The 26085-nt window shown below is 40.0% G+C and overlaps 1 protein-coding gene across 3 annotated transcripts in view; it reads left to right on the forward strand.

Annotated features, from left to right (window-relative positions):
• The first annotated feature begins 327 nt into the window (after positions 1-327).
• MOB1A (MOB kinase activator 1A) overlaps positions 328-26085 on the forward strand; it is a 37172-nt gene continuing 11414 nt past the window's right edge. For 2 of the 3 annotated variants that reach the window (XR_010750369.1, XM_066377956.1), the window contains exons 1-3: positions 328-545; positions 7232-7398; positions 17913-18006. Coding sequence is in view for 2 of the 3 variants with exons in the window: in XM_066377956.1 (XP_066234053.1) it covers positions 532-545; positions 7232-7398; positions 17913-18006 (275 nt within the window). In the remaining variant the exon portion in view is untranslated. The remainder of the gene's footprint in view (positions 546-7231; positions 7399-17912; positions 18007-26085) is intronic. The other variant, XM_066377957.1, reaches the window with a different exon arrangement.

Consider the following 26085-nt stretch of genomic DNA (forward strand, 5'->3'; position numbering starts at 1 on the left):
ACTTTTATGCTATGCGAATTACATCTCAATTTAAAAATCAAATACTTTCTTTTTTTTAATTGCATGGTTCCTAGAGCCTCCACGCTATCTAGGAGACATAAACAACCAGCAACAAACTGGGCCAAACACAAGGCCAGCCACTGTCCTGGCCTGGGACCACAATCCCAACCTGCCTCCCGCAGAAGAAAGTCCCGGCCTAGGGGCTGATGATTGGGTGAGCTGTAACAGAGGGCGGGGTGAAAAGGGGAGAGCCGAGTACCTCTCGGCTGGGGGCGGGTAGAGAGAAGCTGTGTCTCGCGAGATTATTCTGGTTCCGCATTTCTGCTCCGGAGGTGGGGGAGGCGGGCTAGGTGGGCACTGCAGCTGGCATCCGGTAGTACCGATCCGGGCTGGGAGCAGCGCGGGCTATTGCTTTAGCTGTCCGCGGGCTGAGGACTGTCCTTGGCCGCTCCCACTCAGTTCCCGTGCGGGCTCCGAGTGCTGACTGCGGCAGGGGCCAACGGCCCCTCCCATCCCCTCTGAGGAGAGAAGATGAGCTTCCTCTTGTGAGTGCAGCCCGGCGGAAGGGTCCGGGGCTGAGGGCGGAGGTCGGGTGGGGGAAAGCTGACGGCGGCGGCGGCGGCGGCGGCCGCTGACCCCCTGCCCCGGGTTCAGGGTGGTGGGCCCTTGGTTTGCCCCAGTTGGGCAGAGGGGAGGCTGGGACGCGGACCGAGGTAGACGGAGATGAAAAGTCCACCCAAAGGAAACGGGGTGGAGAAGGTTGAGGTGTGGAAAGGCCGGAGGCCCTTGGCGCCCTCTAACTTTTCCGCCCTAAAGCCTAGGGGCGAAGGGGCGACCTGGGGGCGGAGCCCCGGGCCCCGCCGCGGGTCCCAGTTTTTCAAGTCTGAAGCCGCCTAGTAACATCCATGCTGACTTCGTTTTTTTATGCTGACTTGAGCTTTTTACTCCCGGTTTGGCTAGTTGTATTGTCAATATTAAATTATCCCCGTGAAAAAATGCCGCCGCAGGAAAACGTGGAGTGCTGCAGCTTGAGAAGCATTGCTCTAGCACAGGGGTTGGGAACCTTTTTGGCTGAGAGAGCCATGAACGCCACATATTTTAGAATGTAATTCCATGAGAGCCGTACAATGACCCGTGTACCTTACGCATTATCCAATAAAAATTTGGTGTTGTCCCGGAGGACAGCTGTGATTGGCTCCAGCCACCCGCAACCATAAACATGAGTGGTAGGAAATGAATGGATCATAATACATGAGGATGTTTTATATTTTTAATGTTATTTTTTTTTTATTAAAGATTTGTCTGCGAGCCAGATGCAGCCATCAGAAGAGCCACATCTGGCTCGCTAGCCATAGGTTCCTGACCCCTGCTCTAGCATCTTATTCTCACATGGCTCTGTACATAGTCTACTGCTAATATGTGTTGTATGATTTAATAAATATTCATTTTCAGTTACAGACATTACCCACATACTTGACATTTTTATTAAATTTTAAAATTACAGTGTTTCACAACCAGAGTTAATTTACCTAGTTCCTTAATTGTGAGAAATTTGGATTCTTTCGCTATTTATAAAACTGTACTACTGAGACTATCTTTGTCCAAATCGCTTTTTCCCTCTTGATTATTTAAGCATATAGATTCCAAAGTATGATTAACATGTTAAAAAATGTGTATGACTCAGATTTTAATTGCTAATTTCTGTATTACTAGAACAATGTCATCCCCCAAGACTTTTTCTTATGAGTTAATGTTTATTTAGTTGTTTGTGTATGCATGTTGCTTAATTGCTCTTTAGGGTAAGTGTGAGGCTATGCATTTCTTCTGAACTTTGTTTTGTTGATGGATATTTGATTTTACACTTCTTGGGTTTTGTGAATAATGCTGCTATGAGCTAGCTTTTATGCACTACAGAAATTTGTATTGGATGTGTTTGTTCACTTCTCTTGGGTATTGTACCTATGAGTGGAATTACTGAGTTACATGGTAAGTAACTATATTTAATCTTTTGAGGAAATGCCAAACTTTTCAAAGCACTGCAAATTGCATTCCCACCTGCACTGTATAAGTTTCATTTTCCCCACACTCTCGCTGGCACTTGTCTTTTGTATTAGGACCATCCTAAATGAATGTGAAATGGTATCTCATTGTGATTTTACTTTGCATTTCCCTAATGCAGTGGTTCTCAAACTTTTTGAAGTCGGGGCGCATTTAAAATCCTACAAATAATTGTAGGCGTACTACATACAAATTTCTGAGAAATATGTTATAATAAGTCAAATATTAAAGAAAAAATATGAAGTCCAAGCGTGCTTTTATGGTAATTAAACAAATTAAATTTATTAAACGACAAAATTAAATTCTGACCTTAAAAAACATTTTTATGTTACATTTTTTGAGTTATGCTTTTTAGAATTTGTAAAAAAGAGGAGTTTAAAAATTAAAAAACAAGCCCTGGCTGGTTGGCTCAGTGATAGAGCATCAGCCTGGCGTGCAGGAGTCCTGGGTTCGATTCCTGGCCAGGGCACACAGGAGAAGCGCCCATCTGCTTCTCCACCCTTCCCCTCTCCTTCCTCTCTGTCTCTCTCTTCCCCTCCCGCTGCCAAGGCTCCATTGGAGCAAAGATGGCCCAGGTGCTGAGGATGGTTCCATGGCCTCTGCCTCAGGCGCTAGAGTGGTTCTGGTTGCAACAGAGCGAGGCCCAAGATGGGCAGAGCATCACCCCCTGGTGGGCATGCCGGGTGGATCCCGGTCGGGCACATGTGGGAGTCTGTCTGACTGCCTCCCCATTTCCAACTTCAGAAAAATACAAAAAAAAAAAAAAAAAAGACAACAACAAAAAAACAAACAAAAAAGTTATCTTTTTATGTATATAGATACATTCTTTTGTAAGATTTAGTAAATTCGTCAGATCCTGGTGCGAATGTGTTAAGTTTTTTCATTCTTGTGTTTATGAGAAACATGAGCCTGATGTGTCCTACTGATTTCTTCAATATTTGGGCATATATTTGAAAGGTAAACTCTCATTTCCTCATCAATACATTGAGGAATTTCTCTCTTTTTACTCTTAATTGTGTTGAGTGCAGAAAACCCCCACCATACATATCATCTTAACTTTATACCAAACAAAGGATAGAAGAAACTTGCCTCCAGTCTTTCCCGGGAACATGGAGGGTAGAGTAAACAATCCAGCACCACAGCTTAACAGCCTTTTGCAACCTAATCAGGCAAGTGAGGTGGGAGTTGGGCAGCCTGTCAGCTTACAGCCAATTCTCCACACCTCTGTCCCCCAAAAATCTAAACTCCAAAAACCCTGTTGGTTTTTTGGTCCCCACAGGCACATATTTCTCTGGAATACCATAGGGCGCACCTGGAAATCTTCTAGGGTGCATACTTTGAGAACCACTGCCCTAATGACTAAGAAGGTTGAGCATCCTTTCCTGCACTTAAGGGCCGTGTGTGTGTGTGTGTGTGTGTGTGTGTGTGTGTGTGTGTGTGGAGAGAGATAATGTCTAGTCAAATCTTCTGATCATTAAGAAATTTTTTTAAATTATAGTTGACAGTTTTTGCCCATTTTTAAATTGAGTTATTTCTCTTTTTGTTTTGAGTTGTATGAATTCTTTATCCCTGATTTAAGTCCCTTACCACATTTGTGAATTGCAAATATTTTCTCCCATTTTGTGGATTGTTTTCACTGTCTTGATGGTGTCATTTGAATCACAAGTTGTTTTGGGGGGGGTGTATGTGTGTGTGTGTGTGTGTGTGTGTGTGTGTCCCTGAGACAGAGGGGCAGATAGAGACAGGCAGGCAGGAAGGGAGAGAGATGAGAAGCATCAATTATTTATTGTGGCACCTCAGTTATTCATTGATTGCTTTCTCGTGTGCCTTGATGGGTGGGGGGAGGGGGCTACAGCAGAGCGAGTGACCCCTTGCTCAAGCCAGCAACCTTGGGCTTAAAGCCAGCAACCATGGAGTCATGTCTGTGATCCCACACTCAAGCCTGCAACCTTGGGGTTTTGAATCTGGGTCCTCTGTGTCCCATTCTGATGCTCTGTTCACTGCATCACTGCCTGGTCAGGTGAATCACAAGTCTTAATTACTCAAAGGTTATATTTGAATATTGAGCCATAATTTTATGTTTTCCAGATTTAGCTTCTTGTCATTCACAGCTTTCGATCTGTGAAGGGCCATTTCTTTTAATTTAGCACTTCTCTATTAAGTATAGGTATTTGCCATATTAAAAACCTTTCCTGGGCCCTGGCCAGTTGGCTCAGTGGTAGAGCGTCGGCCTGGCGTGCAGAAGTCCCGGGTTCGATTCCCCGCCAGGGCACACAGGAGAAGCGCCCATCTGCTTCTCCACCCCTCCCCCTCTCCTTCTTCTTGGTCTCTTCCCCTCCCGCAGCCAAGGCTCCATTGGAGCAAAGGTGGCCTGGGCACTGGGGATGGCTCTTTGGTCTCTGCCCCAGGCGCTAGAGTGGCTCTGGTCACAACAGAGCGACGCCCCAGAGGGGCAGAGCGTCGCCCCCTGGTGGGCGTGCCTGGTGGATCCCGGTCGGGCGCATGCGGGAGTCTGTCTGACTGTCTCTCCCCGTTTCCAGCTTCAGAAAAATTAAAAAAACAACAACAACAAAAAAAAACCTTTCCTGTTTAATTTTGTGTTTTTGTAACTCATTTTTATTTCTTAATCGGTCTTATTTAAAGTTCAAATTATTCAGGTAAAGTGCAGGCCCACAGTTCTGTTCCTTTCCCCTTCTTAAAAGACATCACCAGTATCAGTTCTGCCACTTTCTGTGCATCTACAGAATGGGTACCTGCTGTACATTGGGTTTTGTTTTAAGCATGTCTTGAGATCTTTTCAGGTAAATACTTCTAGCTCTATCTTGTTCTTCTTAATTATAGTACACTCACTACTCCATGCTGCAGATGTATCATAGTTTATTTATTCATTCCTCTTATAAGCCTTAGGGTTGTTTCCAGATTTTTTAGTATTAAAAACAATCTTGAAAAACATAACTTTACTCTGTGTCTAACAGAGACATTTAGAAGTAGAAGGGATAGATTGAGGAGCACTTACTTCGTTGTTAACATATACTGCCATATTGCCCTCTCAAAAACACTTAAATTCCCCAACAGTGTATTAAACTAATTTTTTATACTACTTAATGTAATTGTTTTAAACTTTGACAGTCAAGGAAAAATGTCTTAGTTTAATTAAACAGCTTTTCAGATGTTCATTATCATATTTTTCCTTCTGAATTGCCTACTTACATCCTTAGCTTATTTTTCTAAAGAGTTGCTCCTTCCTTCCTTCCTTCCTTCCTTCCTTCCTTCCTTCCTTCCTTCCTTCCTTCCTTCCTTCCTTCCTTCCTTCCTTCCTTCCTTCCTTCCTTCCTTCCTTCCTTCCTTCCTTCCTTCCTTCCTTCCTTCCTTCCTTCCTTCCTTCCTTCCTTCCTTCCTTCCTTCCTTCCTTCCTTCCTTCCTTCCTTCCTTCCTTCCTTCCTTCCTTCCTTCCTTCCTTCCTTCCTTCCTTCCTTCCTTCCTTCCTTCCTTCCTTCCTTCCTTCCTTCCTTCCTTCCTTCCTTCCTTCCTTCCTTCCTTCCTTCCTTCCTTCCTTCCTTCCTTCCTTCCTTCCTTCCTTCCTTCCTTCCTTCCTTCCTTCCTTCCTTCCTTCCTTCCTTCCGCAGGCATGCAGGCAGAGAGAGAGTAAGGAATGTAAGGAATATTGAGCTGCTCTGGGTATGTGTCCTACCAGGAAGTCCAACCGGCAACCTCTGTGCTAGGACATGCTCCATCCACCGGAGCTATCCAGCCAGGGCTTAATTTTTATTGGTTTTTAGAGAGACAGAGAGAGGAAGAAAAAGAGATGGGAGGGGGAATGGAAGCATTTGTTGTTCCACTTAGTCATGCATTCTTTGGTTGCTTCTCCTGTGTACCCTGACTGGGGATTGAACTCGCTGTTGTTAATATTCGGGGTTTCATGAAGAGGAGCCGCAAAAGAATGAGGCAGCAACAATACTGCAAGTGGAGGACCCCAATCTTTCCAGGATTGAGGTGCCTTAGAGAGATCAGTTATCCAATTTATTAAGCAGAAACATGACATCATGTGTAAGAAACTAACAAGCAGAATACAGTGTACGATTTTATTATTTAGTTTTGCAAAACTGATTAGATTGCTCTTGTCCTTTCTGAGACATAGCACCACACCATCTGCTGTCTGATTCCTGACCTGCAGAAAGCTCCAGCAGGGCCAACATCGCGTCCTTGAGCCTTCCCTGGACGCGACTGCCTTCAGTCTCAACCTTCCCTTTCTCAGGAAGAGAACAGAAAATCACCTGGTGCTTTGGCTTTCCTCCAACACCCTGGCTGGGGATCTAACCCGCAGCCTTGTTATTTGGGGGACAACACTCCTAACCCAACTGAGCTAACTATCCAAGGCCTTTTTTTTAAAATTATTTACTGATTTTAGAGAGAGGGAGAAACATTGATCTGTTTTTCTGTATGTGCCCAGGCTGGGGATCAAACTGGCAACTTCTGTGTATCTGGACGATGCTCTTTTCCACTCAGGCTCCTTACCTTTTTCTTAACAGATTATAGAAGCCCATTATTGTCCAGTTTACCCTTTGTTATATATGTTGCAAGTGCTTTTTTTGTTATTTGTCTTTTTTCTCTGTTAACAAAGTTTTAATTTTTATGATTTGAAATCTGTCCATTTAACATTTCTGGGTTTTGTGACATGTTAGGAAGATCTTTCTTGTGGATGGTGTGAGATAGGAATAAAAACTTATTTTTTCCCCCAATAATCAGTTGTCTCTGTCTCATTTCTTTTTCCTGCTAAAAACTTTAAAAAGTGTGTTACTTCTGCTGTGGTTTGCTTTGGTGACATCCCAAATATTTTGATAGAGAAACTTTTTTTGAACTATTAGAACATTAGGGGTACTTCCCCCCAACACCATTTTGTGTAGGTGGAAATTGAAGCCAAAAGATTAGGTTTCTCAGCAGTCTCAGAGACAGTGGCAGATTAAGGCCTAGAATCCAGTTTTTTCTTTTGGTTCAAGTGTCCTCCCCTTCTCAAATCCTGACACTTTTCAGCAAGTACTTTTTATTTTACTTTATTTTACAGACCAGTTTATATTTTGCCATTAAAATTGTGCCATTCTGCTTCTAGTCCTAAATATTGATATACTTTTTCTTTGTCCTAAATATTGAAATACTTTTTCTTTTAACCTAACAGCAGCAGCCGCTCTTCTAAAACATTCAAACCAAAGAAAAATATCCCTGAAGGGTCTCATCAGTATGAACTCTTAAAACATGCAGAAGCAACTCTAGGAAGTGGGAATTTGAGACAAGCTGTTATGTTGCCAGAGGGAGAGGATCTCAATGAATGGATTGCTGTTAACAGTAAGTTTTTTTAATAACATTCAACTGTGCTTGTTTATAGGAAGGTTTTGCTAAAATCTGTTAATGAGTTTTATTTTACAGGTATGTAAGTATTGTAATATAGACTGCTTACAAAAATTAGGGGATATTTCAAAGTGAATATAAAATGATAAAGAACTATTTGATTTTTATTTATTAAACAGGAACATCAAAAAAGCAAATGACAAATCTAGGAAGGTTGTTCAATTATGCAAATGAGAAGCAAAACCAACTTTTATTTCATTGGTGAAAATGCACTATACAAAAGGCTGAAAGTACTGAAGTATCTGCATGTTCCCTGATCCCATAATTTTTGTGAGCAGTATAAGAGTATCTGTAAAGGAACACATAAATACAAATCATTCAAAACTGTAGTGCAGTGTTTTTCAGCTGCCAGTCTGCATATTGGCTCTCCAGAAATTTCGTGTTAGTCTGTCTGTAGAACAGTTAACCACTCTGATATTGTATGAAGATTATAGACCCAGTGATCTTAGTTGAATTCACGTATACTCGGTGATTTCTACCTTAGCAGTCCCCGAAATAATTCTCCTACTTTCATTTGTTCCTAAGTGTAAAAAGTTCGAAAGACTCTGCTGTAGTGTTCTTTTCAGAATGCTTCGTTGTAGATCTTATGCCTGAGTACAGAGACCTGAAGGGAAATGATGAGTACTTTAGGGTAATTTCTGGAGAGAATGGAGCTGAATAAGGGTGTATAAAAGATAGATAAATGCAAAAATTCTACCTGTAGTGGACCATAAGCAAATCCATCTGTATAGTTGTGCTCTCTTCTGCCTGCTACATAAACAGAAAAGTCAAGTGCAGTCCCTCTCTTCAGTCATTTATGTGTCCTAATTCAAGAGTAGTCATTGGAAATTGAGAAGATTGGGAGAAAATGGTAGCACCCATAAGCTGAAAGTCACTTTTTTTTGTGACAGAGAGAGACAAATAGGGATAGACAGATGGAAGGGAGAGAGATGAGAAGCATCAATTCTTCATTGTGGCATCTTAGTTTCTCATTGATTACTTTCTCATATGTGCCTTGATGGGGGGAGGGGAGATACAGCAGACCAAGTGACCCCTTGTTCAAGCCAGCGACTTTGGGCTCAAGCTGGTGAGCCTTGCTCAAACCAGATGAGTCGGCACTCAAGCTAGCAACCTCAGGGTTTCGAACCTTGGTCTTCCATGTCTCAGTCCCATGCTCTATTCACTGCGCCACTGCCTGGTCAGGCTGAAAGTCACTTGAGTTCAAGAAAGTGAGGGCATGGCATGGGAGAATATACCGAGGCTAGATTTGAATATTAATTTAAGAGTGTATCATTTCTGAGATGAGATCAGTTCTGGGTTATAAGGTTTAAACCTATTAAGAATTTCTGAAGTTTCAGTTTTTAAAACTTTAATGAAAATTTTAGAACATACAAAAGTAGAGAAACTAGTACATTAAATTCCCAGGTATACATTATATAACTTTAACAATAATCAATTTATGGCTAATTCATGATTCTTCTATGTATTTCACCCTAATTTTTTTTTTTTTTTTCCTCTGAAGCTGGAAATGGGGAGAGACAGTCAGACAGACTCCCACATGCGCCCGAACGGGATCCACCCAGGGCAACGCTCTGCCCACCAAGGGGTGATGCTCTGCCCCTCCGGGGCGTCGCTCCGTTGCAACCAGAGCCACTCCAGCACCTGGGGCAGAGGCCAAGGAGCCATCCCCAGAGCCCGGGCTATCCTTGCTCCAATGGAGCCTCGCTGCGGGAGGGGAAGAGAGAGACAGAGAGAAAGGAGAGGGGGAGGGGTGGAGAAGCAGATGGGCGTTTCTCCTGTGTGCCCTGGCCGGGAATCGAACCCGGGACTTCTGCACGCCAGGCCGATGCTCTACCACTGAGCCAACCGGCCAGGGCCACACCCTAATTATTTTGAAGTGAATCCCAGACATACTATTTGTTCTATAAAGATTTCAGTATTTCTAAAAGACAGCTCTCCCTTTAAAGGTAATCCAATACCATCGTTCCTCTATTCAGTGGTCAGCAAACTCATTAGTCAACAGAGCCAAATATCAATAGTACAACGATTGAAATTTCTTTTTTTTTTTTTTTTTTGTATTTTTCTGAAGCTGGAAACGGGGAGAGACAGTCAGACAGACTCCCGCATGCGCCCGACCGGGATCCACCCGACACGTCCACCAGGGGCCACGCTCTGCCCACCAGGGGGCGATGCTCTGCCCCTCCGGGGCGTCGCTCTGTTGCGACCAGAGCCACTCTAGCGCTTGGGGCAGAGGCCAAGGAGCCATCCCCAGCGCCCAGGCCATCTTTGCTCCAATGGAGTCTTGGCTGCGGGAGGGCAAGAGAGAGACAGAGAGGAAGGGGGGGGGTGGAGAAGCAAATGGGTGTTTCTCCTATGTGCCCTGGCCGGGAATCGAACCCCGGTCCCCTGCACGCCAGGCCGACGCTCTACCACTGAACCAACCAGCCAGGGCCTTGAAATTTCTTTTGAGAGCCAAATTTTTTAAACTTAAACTATATAGGTAGGTACATTCCTTATCAAGTATTTTATGGAAGAGCCACATGTGGCTCGCGAGCCGCAGTTTGCCGACCACTGCTCTATGTTATCAAATATCCAATCAGTGTTCACAGTTCTGATGATTGCCCTATAAATGTTTCTTTTTTTAAAAAAGCATGGGTGGTTTAAATCAGGATCTAGGTGAGCCTGTTTTTTTTTTTTTTTTTAAATTAAACTTATTGAGGTGATATTGGTTAATAAAATTAAATAGGTTTCAAGTGTGCAGTTCTATAATACACCATCTGTTTGTTGCATTGTATGCTCACCACCCAAAGTCAGCTCCTTCGATCACCATGTATTTGACTCCCTTCACCCTTTACTACCTCCCTGCCAAGACCCTTTCCTCTAGTAACCACTGTACTGTTGTCTGTGTCTTGAGTTTTTGGTCATTTGTTTGTCTCGTTTGTTCATTTGTGCTTTCAGTTTTAATATCTCGTGAGTAAAATTATATGTTTTTTTATTTTTTTCTTCTAACTTATTTTGCTTAGCATGTTTTTCACAGGACCCATCCATGTTGTTGCAAATGGCAGTATTTCATCTTTTCTGTGGTTGAGTAGTGTTTTATTGTATATACAATGGTACCTTGAGGTACGAGTTTAATTCGTTCTGTAACTGAGCTCGTAAGTCAGTCATCAACTCATATATCAAACAAATTTCTCCCATTTAAAATAACTGAAATAGATTTAATCCGTTCCAGCCCTGTGAAACATTCCCAAATCATCCTAAATTATGAAAAAAGACATGTTTTTAATTAAGAAACACACATGTATACTTTACCAATGTATAACAAAATATATGAAATAAAAGAAAAAAGTGTTATTTAGTACTGTATAGACCAGCGGTTCTCAACCTGTGGGTTGCGACCCTGGCGGGGGTCAAATGACCAAAACACAGGGGTCGCCTAAAGCCATCGGAAAATACATGTTTCCGATGGCTTTAGCCACTGAGAAGCCACGCTACCATTTGCAGCAACGCTATTCAGCTTGAACGCCGTTATGGACTTGCGTTCCAAACTGAATGCCTGCGGTCATGCACGATTGCATCATCCGTCCGGGGCCTAAGGGGCGGGGAAAGGGGGGGGGGATGCCCCATAGTCCATAGCAGCGCATTATGTGTCTCCGGTGCTTGCTGACGTCATCAGTGGGCGGGTGCAGCAAGCGCCGGAAGACAGAAGCCTAGGAGGCGGAGAGGCAAGAGGTGGAGAGCCAAGAGAGCCTGCGAGACAGCCTGCTGGTGTAAAAAAGGTTAATAATGTAAAAACAGTACACACACCACACAATACTGTGTAAGTGTAAGGTGCTTTGTGTGCAATCATTACACAGTACACAAAGCAGCTTACACTTACACAAAGCACCATACATTTACACAGTGTGAACTACATTGGTCTTATACTATAAGAGACCACTATAAGGTGTAGTTCACACTGTTCCCCAATGTAAATTATCTCCCATATCCCCACTATTTTCCCATATTCTGAATGAGGAAACTGTCAGTTTCCGGCATTGAATCCGCCTCCTATTGATTTCATTGGGAGTGTGGCAGATTTTGTGGAAGAGAGCTCCCGAGAATCTTGGGTACCACAAACCGCTGCAGCCTCCTTTTGATTTCAATAAGAGGCTTGGAGAAATGACAGTGTCCGACACATTTCTTCCTCTCCTATTCAAGTCAATGGGAGGCCGCAGCAGATTCCGCTCAAATATAGAGCACGTTGCTTAATTTTTTCCACACTAGAACTTTTCCTAGAGCAGAAAAATTCCAAAGGTGGAATCCGCCACCCCCAATAGACTGAAAGAGGCCCCACACTGAGGAATCTGCTGTGCGGATTCTGCAGTGTAAAAGATCTGCCTCCTATAGAAGTCTATTGGGGGTGGCGGATTCCACCTTTGGAATTTTTCTGCTCTAGGAAAAGTTCTAGTGTGGAAAAAATTAAGCAACGTGCTCTATATTTGAGCGGAATCTGCTGCGGCCTCCCATTGACTTGAATAGGAGAGGAAGAAATGTGTCGGGAACTGCATTTCTGCCGTACAGGGGATCTCTCTTCTGCGGAATCCACGGGTCTCCCATTGAAGTAAATGAGATGTAGATTCCACCGCAGAAACCGCTGCTTTATAGTGTGAAAGATACCATGCTGTGCAGAAACTGCAGTGTATCCTATGATATAGTTCACACTGTTCTATATAGAAAACTTGCCACTAATCTGGAAAAAACAGATCCATTAGTTAAGCAGCTATTTACGGAATGGTAGCCCCAATACACTAGGTAAGGAGGTCCAGTAGTAATAAATATTTCTCAATATATAATTAAATATTATTTTTGTGATTAATCACTATGTTTAAATTATGTTTGATTTGTAGCAATGAGAATACATAATGCATATCAGGTATTTACATTCCGAATCATAACTAGCAAAAGTAGTTATGAAGTAGCCACCAAAATTATTTTTTGGTTTGCGGTCACCGCAACATGAGGAACTGTATTGCATGGTCACAGCATTAGAAAGGTTGAGAACCACTGGTATAGACAAACGAGTACCTTGGAAACAGATGAGTGCAGCTAAGGGAGGTGAATGGTGGAGGAAGAGGGAGGAAGGAAGGGATGCAGGCATTGTAGACACGTAAACCTAAAACTGCATTTTCTTTACTTTAAACAAAACTAAAACTGCACTTTCTTTACTTAAAATGAAACCACAAAAACTTAACTGTAAAAAAATGCACTTTCTTAACTTTAAATTTAACCTAAGCTTAACATTATATATTTTTCATTTAATCACCACCTGTTTTTGCCTTTTTGGCTGCACTTTCAGTACTTTCACTTGCAGGACTTTTGAATAAAAATCTATCCAAAGAGGTTTACTTTTGCCTGCCTTTTAAAATGTTACGGAAATGTGACAAATGTCATTAAAAAGTGCTGAAATACGACCAGTTGAAACTTTTTCTGGGTGTTTCTTTTCAGTGAAACTTGGAAGCTTCTCCCACATTGCCAGCATGTCTTTAATTTCACTTGTAGAAATAACTTCCTCCAACTCTACCTCCTCCTCACTACTAATCTCTTGCAGAAGCTCCGTATGTTGCATCATCTGTAGCGCCTTCAACTCCTCAGTTGAGAGTTCCTCCTCATGTTCCTCAACGAGCTCGTTTACTTCACCCTCATCTACCTCCAGACCCATCAACTTTCCAAGGGACACAATCTCCTCCAATGCTTCTACCTCGGTCTCAGTCTCTGGCTTGAATCCTTTGAAGTCCCTGTCTGCAACAACATCAGGCCATAACTTTTTCCATGCCGAGTTCAAGGTTCTTCTTGTAACCTCTTGCCATGCCAAGTCAGTAATGTGTAAACATATCACAATGTTGTAGTGATCTTTCCAAAACTCTTGAAGGGTTAGATTTGTATTCTCAGTCACCTCAAAGCAGCGGCGGAACAAGTGCTTTGTGTAAAGCTTTTTAAAGTTGGAATGACCTGCTGATCCATAGGTAGCAAGATTGAAGTCGTGTTGGGTAGGAGGTAGAGGACTTTCACGAATTTGAACTCACCAAGAATGTCATCTTCAAGACGAGGTGGGTGGACTGGAGCATTATCAAGGATTAGTAATGCTTTCATCGGGAGTTTATTTTCTTGAAGATATTTCTTCATTGCAGGACCAAAGATGAGATTTACCCATTCAATAAAAAACTGCTGCATAACCCATGCCCTAGCTTTGGCGCGCCACATAACCTGCAGTTTTTCTTTAAGAATCTTGTGAGTCTTAAAGGCTCGAGGATTTTTGGAATGAAGCACTAACAGTGGCTTTACTTTACAGTCACTGCTAGCATTTGCACACAATGCAAGGGTCAGACGGTCCTTCATGGGTTTATGGCCTGGCACCTTCTTCTCCTCTGCGGTGATGAAAGTCTTCCTGGAGCATTTTTTCCCAAAACAATCCTGTTTCATCACAGTTAAACACTTGTTGGGGGATGTAGCCTTCCTTTGAGATAAGCGCAGCAAAACGTGCGATGTACTCCTCAGCTGCCTTAACGTCAGCACTTGCAGCTTCACCATGCCTCACCACCAAGTGGATGCCAGATCTCTTCTTGAAATTTTCAAACCAGCCATGACTTGCCTTAAATGTATCTTCTGCTGCCTCTTTTGAGGTTGATGGTTCCTTCTTCTTCAAGTCCCTATAAATAATATGGAGCTTTTCACATATTATAGTCACTGTATCTTCTGCCAGCTCTTTCTCTTTCACCCATACCAGCAGAAGCTTCTCCATTTCTTCATGGATATTTGTTCTTAATTGAGACAGGATTGTAGTTCCTTTTGCTGGATTTGCACTTTTGATGGCATCCTTTTGTTTAAGGATGGTACAAATTGTAGGTGTATTGTGGTTGTACAGCCTTGCCAGTTCAATCACTCCTACAGCACGCTCATGTTTTTCTATTATTTCTTGCTTTAATTCTATTGACATCATTCTCTTCTTCTCACCACTATCCTTTACACTCACTTTCTTTGGCCCCATAATAGCACACAAAAATGTTAGTAAACCCCTCCTGCATCCAAGACTTGGCCTGGGCGCTGAGGATGGCTCCATGGCCTCTACCCCAGGTGCTGGAATGGCTCCGGTTGCAATGGAGCAATGCACTGGATGGGTAAAGCATTGCCCTCTAGTGAGCTTGCCAGGTGGATTCCGGTCGGGTGTGTGCAGGAACCTGTCTCTGCCTCCCTGTTTCTCACTTTTGAAAAATACAGAAAGAAAAAAATAAGAAAGACTGCTTCATAGGTGGTGATACCTACTTCCAACAATACAGCTACTTCCAGTTTAGTTGTCCTTTTATGTGGTGTATTAATCAGCTATTGGTAATTGTTGTCTTGATCAGCATATCTGATAGAAATATAATGTAAGGAACAAATGTAATTGAAAATTTTCTAATAGCACATTAAGAAATTTTTTTTCCTAACTCTTTAAAAACCCATTATTCATAATTACTAAGAGATAAAAACAAGGTGTGGAGCTATGTGTGTAAGACAGGACAAAAAAACTTAGGGGCAGAAAAAGTTAATATAGTAGTTACCTGTGTGGAGGGGAGGATTTGGAGGGGTTGACACTTAGATTTTTTTCACTGTATATTTATTTCTTGATATGTGAACTGTGTGATGTATTACATATTCAGAAAAGGTTCCCTTTTTTTAACCTTACTCAAATTGTCTTATTCTCAAGGTGTATCTGTGGGCCTTCTTCAGCCTTAGATTTTTCTTTGATACTTACTGCTCTGGTAGATCAGCTGTTCTCAATCCTTTTGGTCTCAGGATCTGTTTGGTTTTTTTTAATTATCAAGAAGCCCAAGGAACTTTTAATTATGTAGGTTATATCTAGTGATACTGTGTTAAAAATGAAAACTGGGAAATTTTAAATATTACATCTTTAAATTCATGTAAAAATAACTATAATAAACCATTATATGTTAACATTGTATATATGTATTTAATTTTTAAAAAAGACTATTTTCCAAAATAAATTTTAGAGAGAATTATTGCATTGTTTTACATGTTTGTAAATCTTATTTAATGTTTGGCTTAATAGGAGACAGCTGGATTCTCATGTCTACTTCTGCTTTCAGTTGTGTGACATCACACAACATGGAGCCTCTGGATGACTCCAGTGTGCCTCCTGAGAGAATGAGAGTGAGAAGAGCAATTAAAATGGTTCCAGCTTTACAGATCTCCATGAAACAGGGAATCCCTGGACCACATTTGGAGAACAGTTGCTTTAGAACAGCAATTTTCAAACTTTTCCATCTCGTGGCATATATAAACTAATTATTAAAATTCTGTGGCACACCAAAAAATATATTTTTTGCTGATCTGACCCAAAATAAAATAGGTATAATTTTGATTCATTCACACTAAAAGGCTATTGTTGTGTTGGCTGCTGTCATTTTTTTAAATTTGATCGTCTAGTAAATGAGGTTAGTGCCTATGACTAAATAGTCAGATATTGCATGTTTTTAAAATTCTTGTGGCACACCAGTAGAAAATCGTTGCTGTAGACCAATAAACTAGCATACCATCTGGGCATACTTTTTGTTTTGAAAGAATATTGAATGCCTATAAATATTGCTTTCTTAAAAACATGGCTAATTCAGAGGAAGGTTTGTAAGTGAGGGGATTTTGTATGAAGTTCCTTTAATATGTTTTTTAAGAAATTTAGAAGAAAAGTCCTACTGGATTTTCAGGTACTCCTCTAGACAGGAAACTATAATAAAACATTTTTTAAAACTTGTGTGGTTTTAAGGCTTATGTAGTTCTTTTTGTATAAGGTAAAATATATACCGTATGTTTCAGTTAGTAGTTTCACTCACCCCCTTCCTCTTTCATTGTTTTGTAGCTCTAGCTGAAGCACCTTTAGAAAGTACTCTGACTACCTCAACACTTTAGTATGTTGCCTTTTCTCTGAACTCTCAAACTTATTGTTGGCCTTTGTGTAACTACCTTCTTAAATGTTGTATTATTCATCTCTTATAATTTTGTCTCTTCTGTTAGCTGGAGAATCCAGGGCAAGGGATGTTATCCTGGTCTTTTTTTTTTTTTTATCAATATGCATAGCCTCAGTTATTTGTATGATGAATTAGATTTAAAAAAATTATTTTTCCATTGATTTGAGGGGTGGAGTGGGGAGTGGGGAAGCAAGGAGGAAGAAGGGAGAGAGAAAGAGAAAGAAGCATCAACTTGCTGTTCCACTTAGTTCCATTTAGGTGAGAGCTCATTGGTTGCTTCTCATATGTGCCCTGACAAGGATCAAACCTGCAACCTTGGCATGCAGGGACGACACTATCCACTGAGAACCTGGCCAGGGCCTGAATTTGATTTAAAAAAATTATTTTTATTAAGTTTTTAAATTTATTGTGTTAATGTGGAGTCTCAGTATCTGAATTAGATTTTTTTAAATGGCTGTTGATAATAGCTGAGACACCATCTTCTGACAATATATTCCACAACACTTTTCTTTTTCCTTTTTTTCCCCCCTTTTTCAAGTGAGAGGAGTAGAGCTAGAGAGACAGACTCCTGCATGCGACCCAACTGGGATCGACCCAGCAACCCCTGTCTAGGGCTGATGTTCTGCCCATCTCAGGCCATGCTGGCAATGGAGCTATTTTTAGCACTTGAGGTGGAGACTCCACGGAGCCATTGTCAGCACCCAGGGCCAATACACTCAAATCAATAAGAGCTATGGCTGCAGGAGGGGAAAAGAGGGAAAGAGAAGGGGGGAGGGGTGGAGAAGCAGATGTACCCTGACTGGGAATCGAACCTGGGACGTTCACACACCAGGCTGATGCTCTGTGAGGCAACCGGCCAGGGCTCCACAACACTTTTCTAACACAAATGGTATTTCCTGGTCCAGAAGAATAGATGCTTATGGCCTTTTTCATTCCCTTGGATATAATCAAATTATATATTCTAGTGACATAATTAGTAGTCACCATTAAGTTAGAATTGTCTCTTTTTTAATTTTTCCACTGTTATATACTGGTTAAAAGTTTAATTTATTAAAAGTTAACTTTACAGCCTGACCAGGTGGTGGCGCAGTGGATAGAGCGTCGGACTGGGATGCGGAGGACCCAGGTTCGAGACCCCGAGGTCGCCAGCTTGAGCACGGGCTCATCTGGTTTGAGCAAAAGCTCACCAGCTTGAGCCCAACATCCCTGGCTTGAGCAAGGGGTTACTCGGTCTGGTGAAGGCCCGCGGTCAAGGCACATAAAAAAAAAATTAAAAATTAAAAAGTTAATTTTACATGGGTGTGACAAATTACAAAGAGAAGAGAATTCACAGTATCCCTGGATTGTTGAATTTCCCAAGGGATTCAGCCAAGAATTTGAACAGATTGTCTATTTTTCCTTCAACTGAGAGGTCTGATGTTTTATAGTGTTTACACAGATATTTTAATAATTCTGCTATTATCTTTCCAGCGGTGGATTTCTTCAACCAGATCAACATGTTGTATGGAACTATTACAGAATTCTGTACAGAAGCAAGCTGCCCAGTCATGTCTGCAGGGCCAAGGTACATATACTGCTTTTTGTATAGGTGTTTAGATTACTAAATAAAGCTAATCACTAACTGATAAAAATGAAATAATAAAGACTTGTTTTTTGCCTTACCAGGTGGTGGCACAGTGGATAGAGCATCGGACTGGGATGCAGAGCACCCAGGTTTGAGACCCCGAGGTCGCCAGCTTGAGCGCGGGCTCATCTGGTTTGAGCAAAAAGCTCACCAGCTTGGACCCAAGGTCGCTGGCTCTAGAAAGGGGTTACTCGGTCTGCTGAAGGCCCCATGGTCAAGGCACATATGAGAAAGCAATCAGTGAACTAAGGTGTTGAAACGAGAAACTGATGATTGATGCTTCTCATCTCTCTCTGTTCCTGTCTGCCTATCCCTGTCTATCCCTCTCTCTGAGTCTCTCTCTCTCTGTCCCTGTAAAAAAAAAAAAAAAAGATTTGTTTTTCTTACCAGCTTGTGTAAAAGCCATTCAATTTTATGACTTTTTGAATACTTACCTGTAAGCTTTTAGTTGTTACTAAATACTTTGGCATTTGGTACTTGGTGTTTGATTTTGTAATTGCTTTATAGTAAGGTGAATGTTTAATTGGAGATGTAAAAGGAAAAAAATTAGAATCTTGTTAATTATTTATAATTAATAATTTTACATTTATAAGATTTATAATCTTAGAAATCTATTTCTGGTTTTAAAATTTTTTTGAAATCAAGTTTTTAGTTGACTCTTCACTAACTTTTTTTTCTTGTGCTTTTTAATTACTTTCAAATTGTTTGTGTTAGCTCTCTGGCTTAAAGGTGCTAGATTTAAAAAAAATTTTTTTTTTTAAATTAGTGGTTTTTTATTTATTTTTTATTTTTATTTTATTTATTTTTTACAGGGACAGTGAGAGAGTCAGAGAGAGGGATAGATGGGGACAGACAGGAATGAAGAGAGATGAGAAGCATCAGTCATCAGTTTTTCATTGTGGCACCTTAGTTGTTTATTGATTGCTTTCTCATATGTGCCTTGACCGTGGGGGCTGCAGCAGACCGAGTAACCCCTTGATTGAGCCAGAGCCAGGGTCCAAGCTGGTGAGCTTTGCTCAAACTGGATGAACCCGCGCTCAAGTTGGCAACCTCAGGGTCTCAAACCTGGGTCCTCCGCATCCCAGTCCAATGCTCTATCCACTGTGCCACCGCCTGGTCAGGCAGATTTAAAAAATTTGATGTAATAGATTTCAGGAAATACTGAGAAAGAGATGGAACTCTTTGTTGTCCATAATGTTATCCAAGTGTGACAGTGTGCGATAACAGGCGCTTTTTTTTTTTTTTTTAATAAATTTTTATTAATGATAATGGGATGACATTAATAAATCAGGGTACATATATTCAAAGAAAACATGTCTAGGTTATTTTGTCATTAAATTATGTTGCATACCCCTCGCCCAAAGTCAGATTGTCCTCCGCCTCCCTCTATCTAGTTCTCTGTGCCCCTCCCCCTCCCCCTAACTCTCTCCCTCCCCCCACCCCTGGTAACCACCACACTCTTGTCCATGTCTCTTAGTCTCGTTTTTATATTCCACCAATGTATGGAATCATGTAGTTCTTGTTTTTTTCTGATTTACTTATTTCACTCCGTATAATGTTATCAAGATCCCACCATTTTGCTGTAAATGATCTGATGTCATCATTTCTTATGGCTGAGTAGTATTCCATAGTGTATATGTGCCACATCTTCTTTATCCAGTCTTCTATTGAAGGGCTTTTTGGTTGTTTCCATGTCTTGGCCACTGTGAACAGTGCTGCAATGAACATGGGGGGCTACATGTGTCTTTACGTATCAATGTTTCTGAGGTTTTGGGGTATATACCCAGTATAGGGATTGCTGGGTCATAAGGTAGTTCTATTTGCAGTTTTTTGAGGAACCACCATACTTTCCTCCATAATGGTTGTACTACTTTACAGTCCCACCAACAGTGGATGAGAGTTCCCTTTTCTCCGCAGCCTCTCCAACATTTGCTATTACCCGTCTTGTTGATAATAGCTAATCTAACAGGGGTGAGGTGGTATCTCACTGTAGTTTTGATTTGCATTTCTCTAATAACTAATGAAGCTGAGCATCTTTTCATATATCTGTTGGCCATTTGTATCTCTTCCTGGGAGAAGTGTCTGTTCATGTCCTCTTCCCATTTTTTTATTGGATTGTTTGTTTGTTTGTTGTTGAGTTTTATGAGTTCTTTGTAAATTTTGGATATTAGGCCCTTATCTGAGCTGTTGTTTGAAAATATCATTTCCCATTTAGTTGGCTGTCTGTTTATTTTGATATCAGTTTCTCTTGCTGAGCAAAAACTTTTTATTCTGATGTAGTCCCATTCATTTATCTTTGCCTTCACTTCTCTTGCCATTGGAGTCAAGTTCATAAAATGTTCTTTAAAACCCAGGTCCATGAGTTGAGTACCTATGTCTTCTTCTATGTACTTTATTGTTTCAGGTCTTATATTTAGGTCTTTGATCCATTTTGAATTAATTTTAGTACACGGGGACAGGCTATAGTCGAGTTTCATTCTTTTGCATGTGGCTTTCCAGTTTTCCCAACACCATTTGTTGAAGAGGCTTTCTTTTCTCCATTGTGTGTTGTTGGCCCCTTTATCAAAGATTATTTGACCATATATATGTGGTTTTATTTCTGGGCTTTCTATTCTGTTCCATTGGTCTGAGTGTCTATTTTTCTGCCAATACCATGCTGTTTTGATTATCGTGGCCCTATAATATAGTTTAAAGTCAGGTATTGTAATGCCCCAGCTTCACTCTTTTTCTTTAGGATTGCTTTGGTTATTCGGGGTTTTTTATAGTTCCATATAAATCTGATGATTGTTTGCTCCATTTCTTTAAAAAATGTTATTGGAATTTTGATGGGAATTGCATTAAATTTGTATATTGCTTTGGGTAATATGGCCATCTTGATTATATTTATTCTTCCTAACCAAGAACAAGGAATATTCTTCCATCTCATTATATCTTTTTCTATTTCCCTTAACAATGCTTTATAGTTTTCATTATATAAGGTCCTTTACATTCTTTGTTATGTTTATTCCTAGGTATTTTATTTTTTTTGTTGCAATCGTGAAGGGGATTATTCTTTTGAGTTCGTTTCTCAAATGTTTCATTGTTGGCATATAGAAAGGCTATTGACTTCTGTATGTTAATTTTGTATCCTGCGACCTTACTGTATTGGCTTATTGTTTCTAGTAGTCTTTTTGTGGATTCTTTGGGGTTTTCGATGTATAGGATCATATCATCTGCAAAAAGTGATACCTTTACTTCTTCTTTTCCGATATGGATGCCTTTTATTTCTTTGTCTTGTCTGATTGCTCTGGCCAGAACTTCTAGCACCACGTTAAATAAGAGTGGAGAGAGTAGACAACCCTGTCGTGTTCCTGATTTAAGGTAGAAAGTCCTCAGTTTAGTGCCATTTAATATGATGTTGGCTGATGGTTTATCATATATGGCCTTTATCATGTTGAGATATTTTCCTTCTATACCCATTTTGTTGAGAGTCTTAAACATAAAATTGTGTTGTATTTTATCAAAAGCCTTTTCTGCATCTATTGATAAGATCATGTGGTTTTTGTTCTTTGTTTTGTTGATATGGTGTATTACGTTAACCGTTTTGCGTATGTTGAACCATCCTTGAGATTCTGGGATGAATCCCACTTGATCATGATGTATTATTTTTTTAATATGTTGTTGTATTCGGTTTGCCAGTATTTTGTTTAGAATTTTAGCATCTGTATTCATTAGAGATATTGGTCTGTAGTTTTCTTTCTTTGTGCCATCCTTGCCAGGTTTTGGTATGAGGGTTATGTTGGCCTCATAAAATGTGTTTGGAAGTATTGCTTCTTCTTCAATTTTTTGGAAGACTTTGAGTAGAATAGGAACCAAGTCTTCTTTGAATGTTTGATAGAATTCACTAGTATAACCGTCTGGGCCTGGACTTTTATTTTTGGGGAGGTTTTTAATAGTTTTTTCTATTTCCTCCCTGCTGATTGGTCTGTTTAGGCTTTCCGCTTCTTTATGACTCAGTCTAGGAAGGTTGTATTGTTCTAGGAATTTATCCATTTCTTCTAGATTGTTGTATTTGGTGGCATATAATTTTTCATAGTATTCTACAATAATTCTTTGTATATCTATGATGTCTGTGGTGATCTCTCCTCTTTCATTTTGGATTTTATTTATTTGAGTCCTGTGCCTTTTTTCCTTGGTGAGTCTTGCCAACGGTTTGTCAATTTTGTTGATCTTTTCAAAGAACCAGCTCCTTGTTTTATTGATTTTTTCTATAGTTTTTCTGTTCTCTATTTCATTTATTTCTGCTCTGATTTTTATTATCTCCTTTCTTCGGCTGGTTTTGGGTTGTCTTTGTTCTTCTTTTTCTAGTTCCTTAAGGTGTGAAGTTAAGTGGTTTACTTCGGCTCTCTCTTGTTTGTTCATATAGGCCTGAAGTGATATGAACTTTCCTCTTATTACTGCTTTTGCTGCATCCCAGAGATTCTGATATGTCGTATTTTCATTTTCATTTGTCTGTATATATCTTTTGATCTCTGCGCTTATTTCTTCTTTGACCCATTCATTTTTTAGAAGTATGTTGTTTAGTTTCCACATTTTTGTGGGTTTTTTCCCCTCTTTTTTGCAGTTGAATTCTAGTTTCAAGGCTTTATGATCAGAAAATATGCTTGGTACAATTTCAATTTTTCTAAATTTGCTGATATTGTCTTTGTGGCCCAACATATGGTCAATTCTTGAGAATGTTCCACGTACACTAGAGAAAAATGTATACTCTGTCGCTTTGGGATGAAGTGTCCTGTAGATGTCTATCATATCCAGGTGTTCTAGTATTTCTTTTAAGGCCACTATATCTTTATTGATTCTCTGTTTGGATGACCGATCTAGAGCCATCAGCGGTGTATTGAGGTCTCCAAGTATGATTGTATTTTTGTTAGTTTTTGTTTTAAGGTCAATAAGTAGCTGTCTTATATATTTTGGTGCTCCTTGGTTTGGTGCATATATATTAAGGATTGTTATGTCTTCTTGATTCAACTTCCCCTTAATCATTATGAAATGACCATTTTTGTCTCTGAGTACTTTTTCTGTCTTGTAGTCTGCATTATTAGATATGAGTATTGCTACACCTGCTTTTTTTTTGGGTGTTGTTTGCTTGGAGTATTGTTTTCCAGCCTTTCACTTTGAATTTGTTTTTATCCTTGTTGCTTAGATGTGTTTCTTGTAGGCAGCATATAGTTGGATTTTCTTTTTTAATCCATTCTGCTACTCTGTATCTTTTTATTGGTAAGTTTAATCCATTTACATTTAGTGTAATTATTGACACTTGTGGGTTCCCTACTGCCATTTTATAAATTGCTTTCTGTTAGTTTTGTATCTTGTTTGATTCTTTTGTTTTTCTATCATTTGTTTTTGTTTGTTTGTGTTCCATACTTCTTTCCTCTGTTGCTACCTTTTTTAAGTCAAGTGTTTTTGTGGTGGTTTTTTCAAGGGTGGTTACCATTAAGTAATGAAAAGGGTACCTACCATATTCATTGTAGTACCCTATCTTATGAGTATTTCTGCACTTCATCGTCCTTTGCTACTGTTAATCTCCATCCTCTCCCCCCCTTTTTTCCTTTGTTGTCACAGTTTAAGTTTGGTTTTATTGTGTTCTTGGTGGAGCTGTTACTTGTGGTGTTGTTTTCTTTTGTTCTTTGAATCTGGTTGGAAAACCCCCTTTAGTATTTCCTGGAGTGGGGGCTTTCTGCTGATAAATTCTCTCATCTTTTCTGTATTTGTGAATGTTTTTATATCTCCTTCATACTTGAAGGATAGCTTTGATGGGTATAGTATTCTTGGCTGAAAGTTCCTCTCTTTCAGGGCTTTAAATATTGGGGTCCACTCTCTTCTAGCTTGTAGAGTTTCTGCTGAGAAATCTGATGATAATCTAATAGGCCTTCCTTTATATGTTGTACTCTTCTTTTCCCTGGCTGCCTTGAGAATTTTTTCTTTGCTGTTGGTTTGTGTCATCTTTATTATGATGTGCCTTGGAGTGGGTTTGTTGGGGTTAAGAAAACTTGGTGTTCTGTTTGCTTCTTGAATTTGAGGCTTTAGTTCTTTCCACAGGCTTGGGAAGTTCTCGTCTATTATTTGTTTGAGTATATTCTCCATTCCATTTTCTTTCTCTTCTCCCTCTGATATACCTATTATTCTTATGTTATTCTTTCTGATGGAGTCAGACAATTCCTGTAGGGCTTTCTCGTTTTTTATTATTTTTGAGTCTCTTTCTTCTTCTCTCTGTTGTGCCTCAAGTTGTTTGTCTTCTATTTCACTAATCCTATCTTCTATCTGGGCTGTTCTGTTAGCTAAGCTTGTTACCTCGTTTTTCAGCTCGTGAATTGAGTTTTTCATTTCTGTTTGATTTGTTTTTATAGTTTCAATTTCCTTGGTAATATATTCTTTGTGTTCATTGAGTTGTTTTCTGATCTCCCTAAATTGCCTTTCTGTGTTTTCTTGTATATCTCTGAGTATTTTTAAGATTTCTATTTTAAATTCTCTGTCATTTAGCTCCAAGGCTTCCAATATGTTAAGTCTTTTCTCCATAGATTTTTCCACATCTATTTGTGTTACCTCTCTTTCTTTTGTATCTATAATATTCGATTTCCTCTTTTTTATTGGCATCTGAGGGTGGTTCTCTTGATAGCACTAATTAGAATTAATAAAGAGTAAAAAGAAAAAAAAAAAAAGGTAAACACCCCACAAAAAAAAACAGTAATAATTTATTATTTCCCCCTTTTTTCTTTCTTCTCTTTCCCTCCTCTCCCCTCCTCAGGGAAATATCGTGATGACCTGTGAATTATATTATGCTAAATGGAACAAAAACTGCCTATAATGGAGGGCCTGATTTGGGGTGAAGAGTTCAAGGGGCAAAAAAAGGGAGTAGGGACCTACTAAATGCAAAAAAAAAAAAAAAGGAAAAAAATCTTAGACAAGCATAAGATGATTTGCTTGGAAGTGATGGTCGACTAAGAGATATAATGAGAGGGATAAGAGGGAACCAGAAAAAAGGAGAAAAAAAAAAAGAATAATAAAAAAAATAAAAATCTGTTGTATTAAGTGGAGCGAAGACTAAATACAATGGAGACCTTGGGTTGGAAGGAATGCTAGTGAGTTAAAAAGCAACGTAAAAAGTACCCAAAATGCCACAAAAATAAACAAACAAAAAAAAAAAACCAAAAACAAAAGCAAAAAAGAAAAATAAAACCAAAAAAAAAACCTTGAGTCCCAAATTAACTAATTTGTTTGTGATTGAGGATTAAATGGGAGGAAAAGTAAAACGAGAAAAGAAAAAACGAATAGAAAGGAAAAAATAAGAAAAAGAGAAAAACGAAGGAAGAAAAAAAAAGTAAGAGCAAAAAACAAAATAAAGCAAAAAAAAAAAAAAAAAAAGAGGAGAGGAGAGAGTGAGAGTTAAGTGTTTTGGAGTATAACCTTAAAGGAGGGTGAGGATGAAGATAAGAAATAAAATGTAACACTCATGGGTAGTATAGTTCAAGAAAAGGGAAGCATAAGATGGGCAGAGAATAGAAGGACCGAGGTGGAGGAAATAGAAATAATAATAATAAAGGCAATAAGATAGAAGAAACAAACAACAGCAAAAAAAATAAAAATTAGTGGAACAAGTTGTAAAGTCTGTGGATTTTTCTTGATTTTGAGAGGTTAACTTCTTCCTTTTTCTTTTCTCTCCCTCTTCCTGGTCGGTGACTCTGTACCCCAGGCTCTGCCCCTGTGTCACACTTAGGTAGGGATTTGCAGTTGATGGGATTCTATGGCAATGTCATATAATTGGCTTTAGTCTTGCTGGTAGTCAAGGCTTGTTGGCATTTGCAGGGTCCAACGATGAGAGAGTTTGCTTTCCTGGAGTCTCTCTCCTAGTCCCCCCTTCCTGAATTAGCAGCCTGGTGATCCAGCTATAAGGCTGCTACTGCTTCTGCCTGGGGAGTAAGAGGCTCAAAGAGCTAGGAAATCCCCACTCTATCCCCACTCAGCGCAAGGCTTTGTGAAAGG

This window comes from Saccopteryx leptura, chromosome 3, assembly GCF_036850995.1.
Source record: "Saccopteryx leptura isolate mSacLep1 chromosome 3, mSacLep1_pri_phased_curated, whole genome shotgun sequence".
Lineage (NCBI taxonomy): Eukaryota > Metazoa > Chordata > Mammalia > Chiroptera > Emballonuridae > Saccopteryx > Saccopteryx leptura.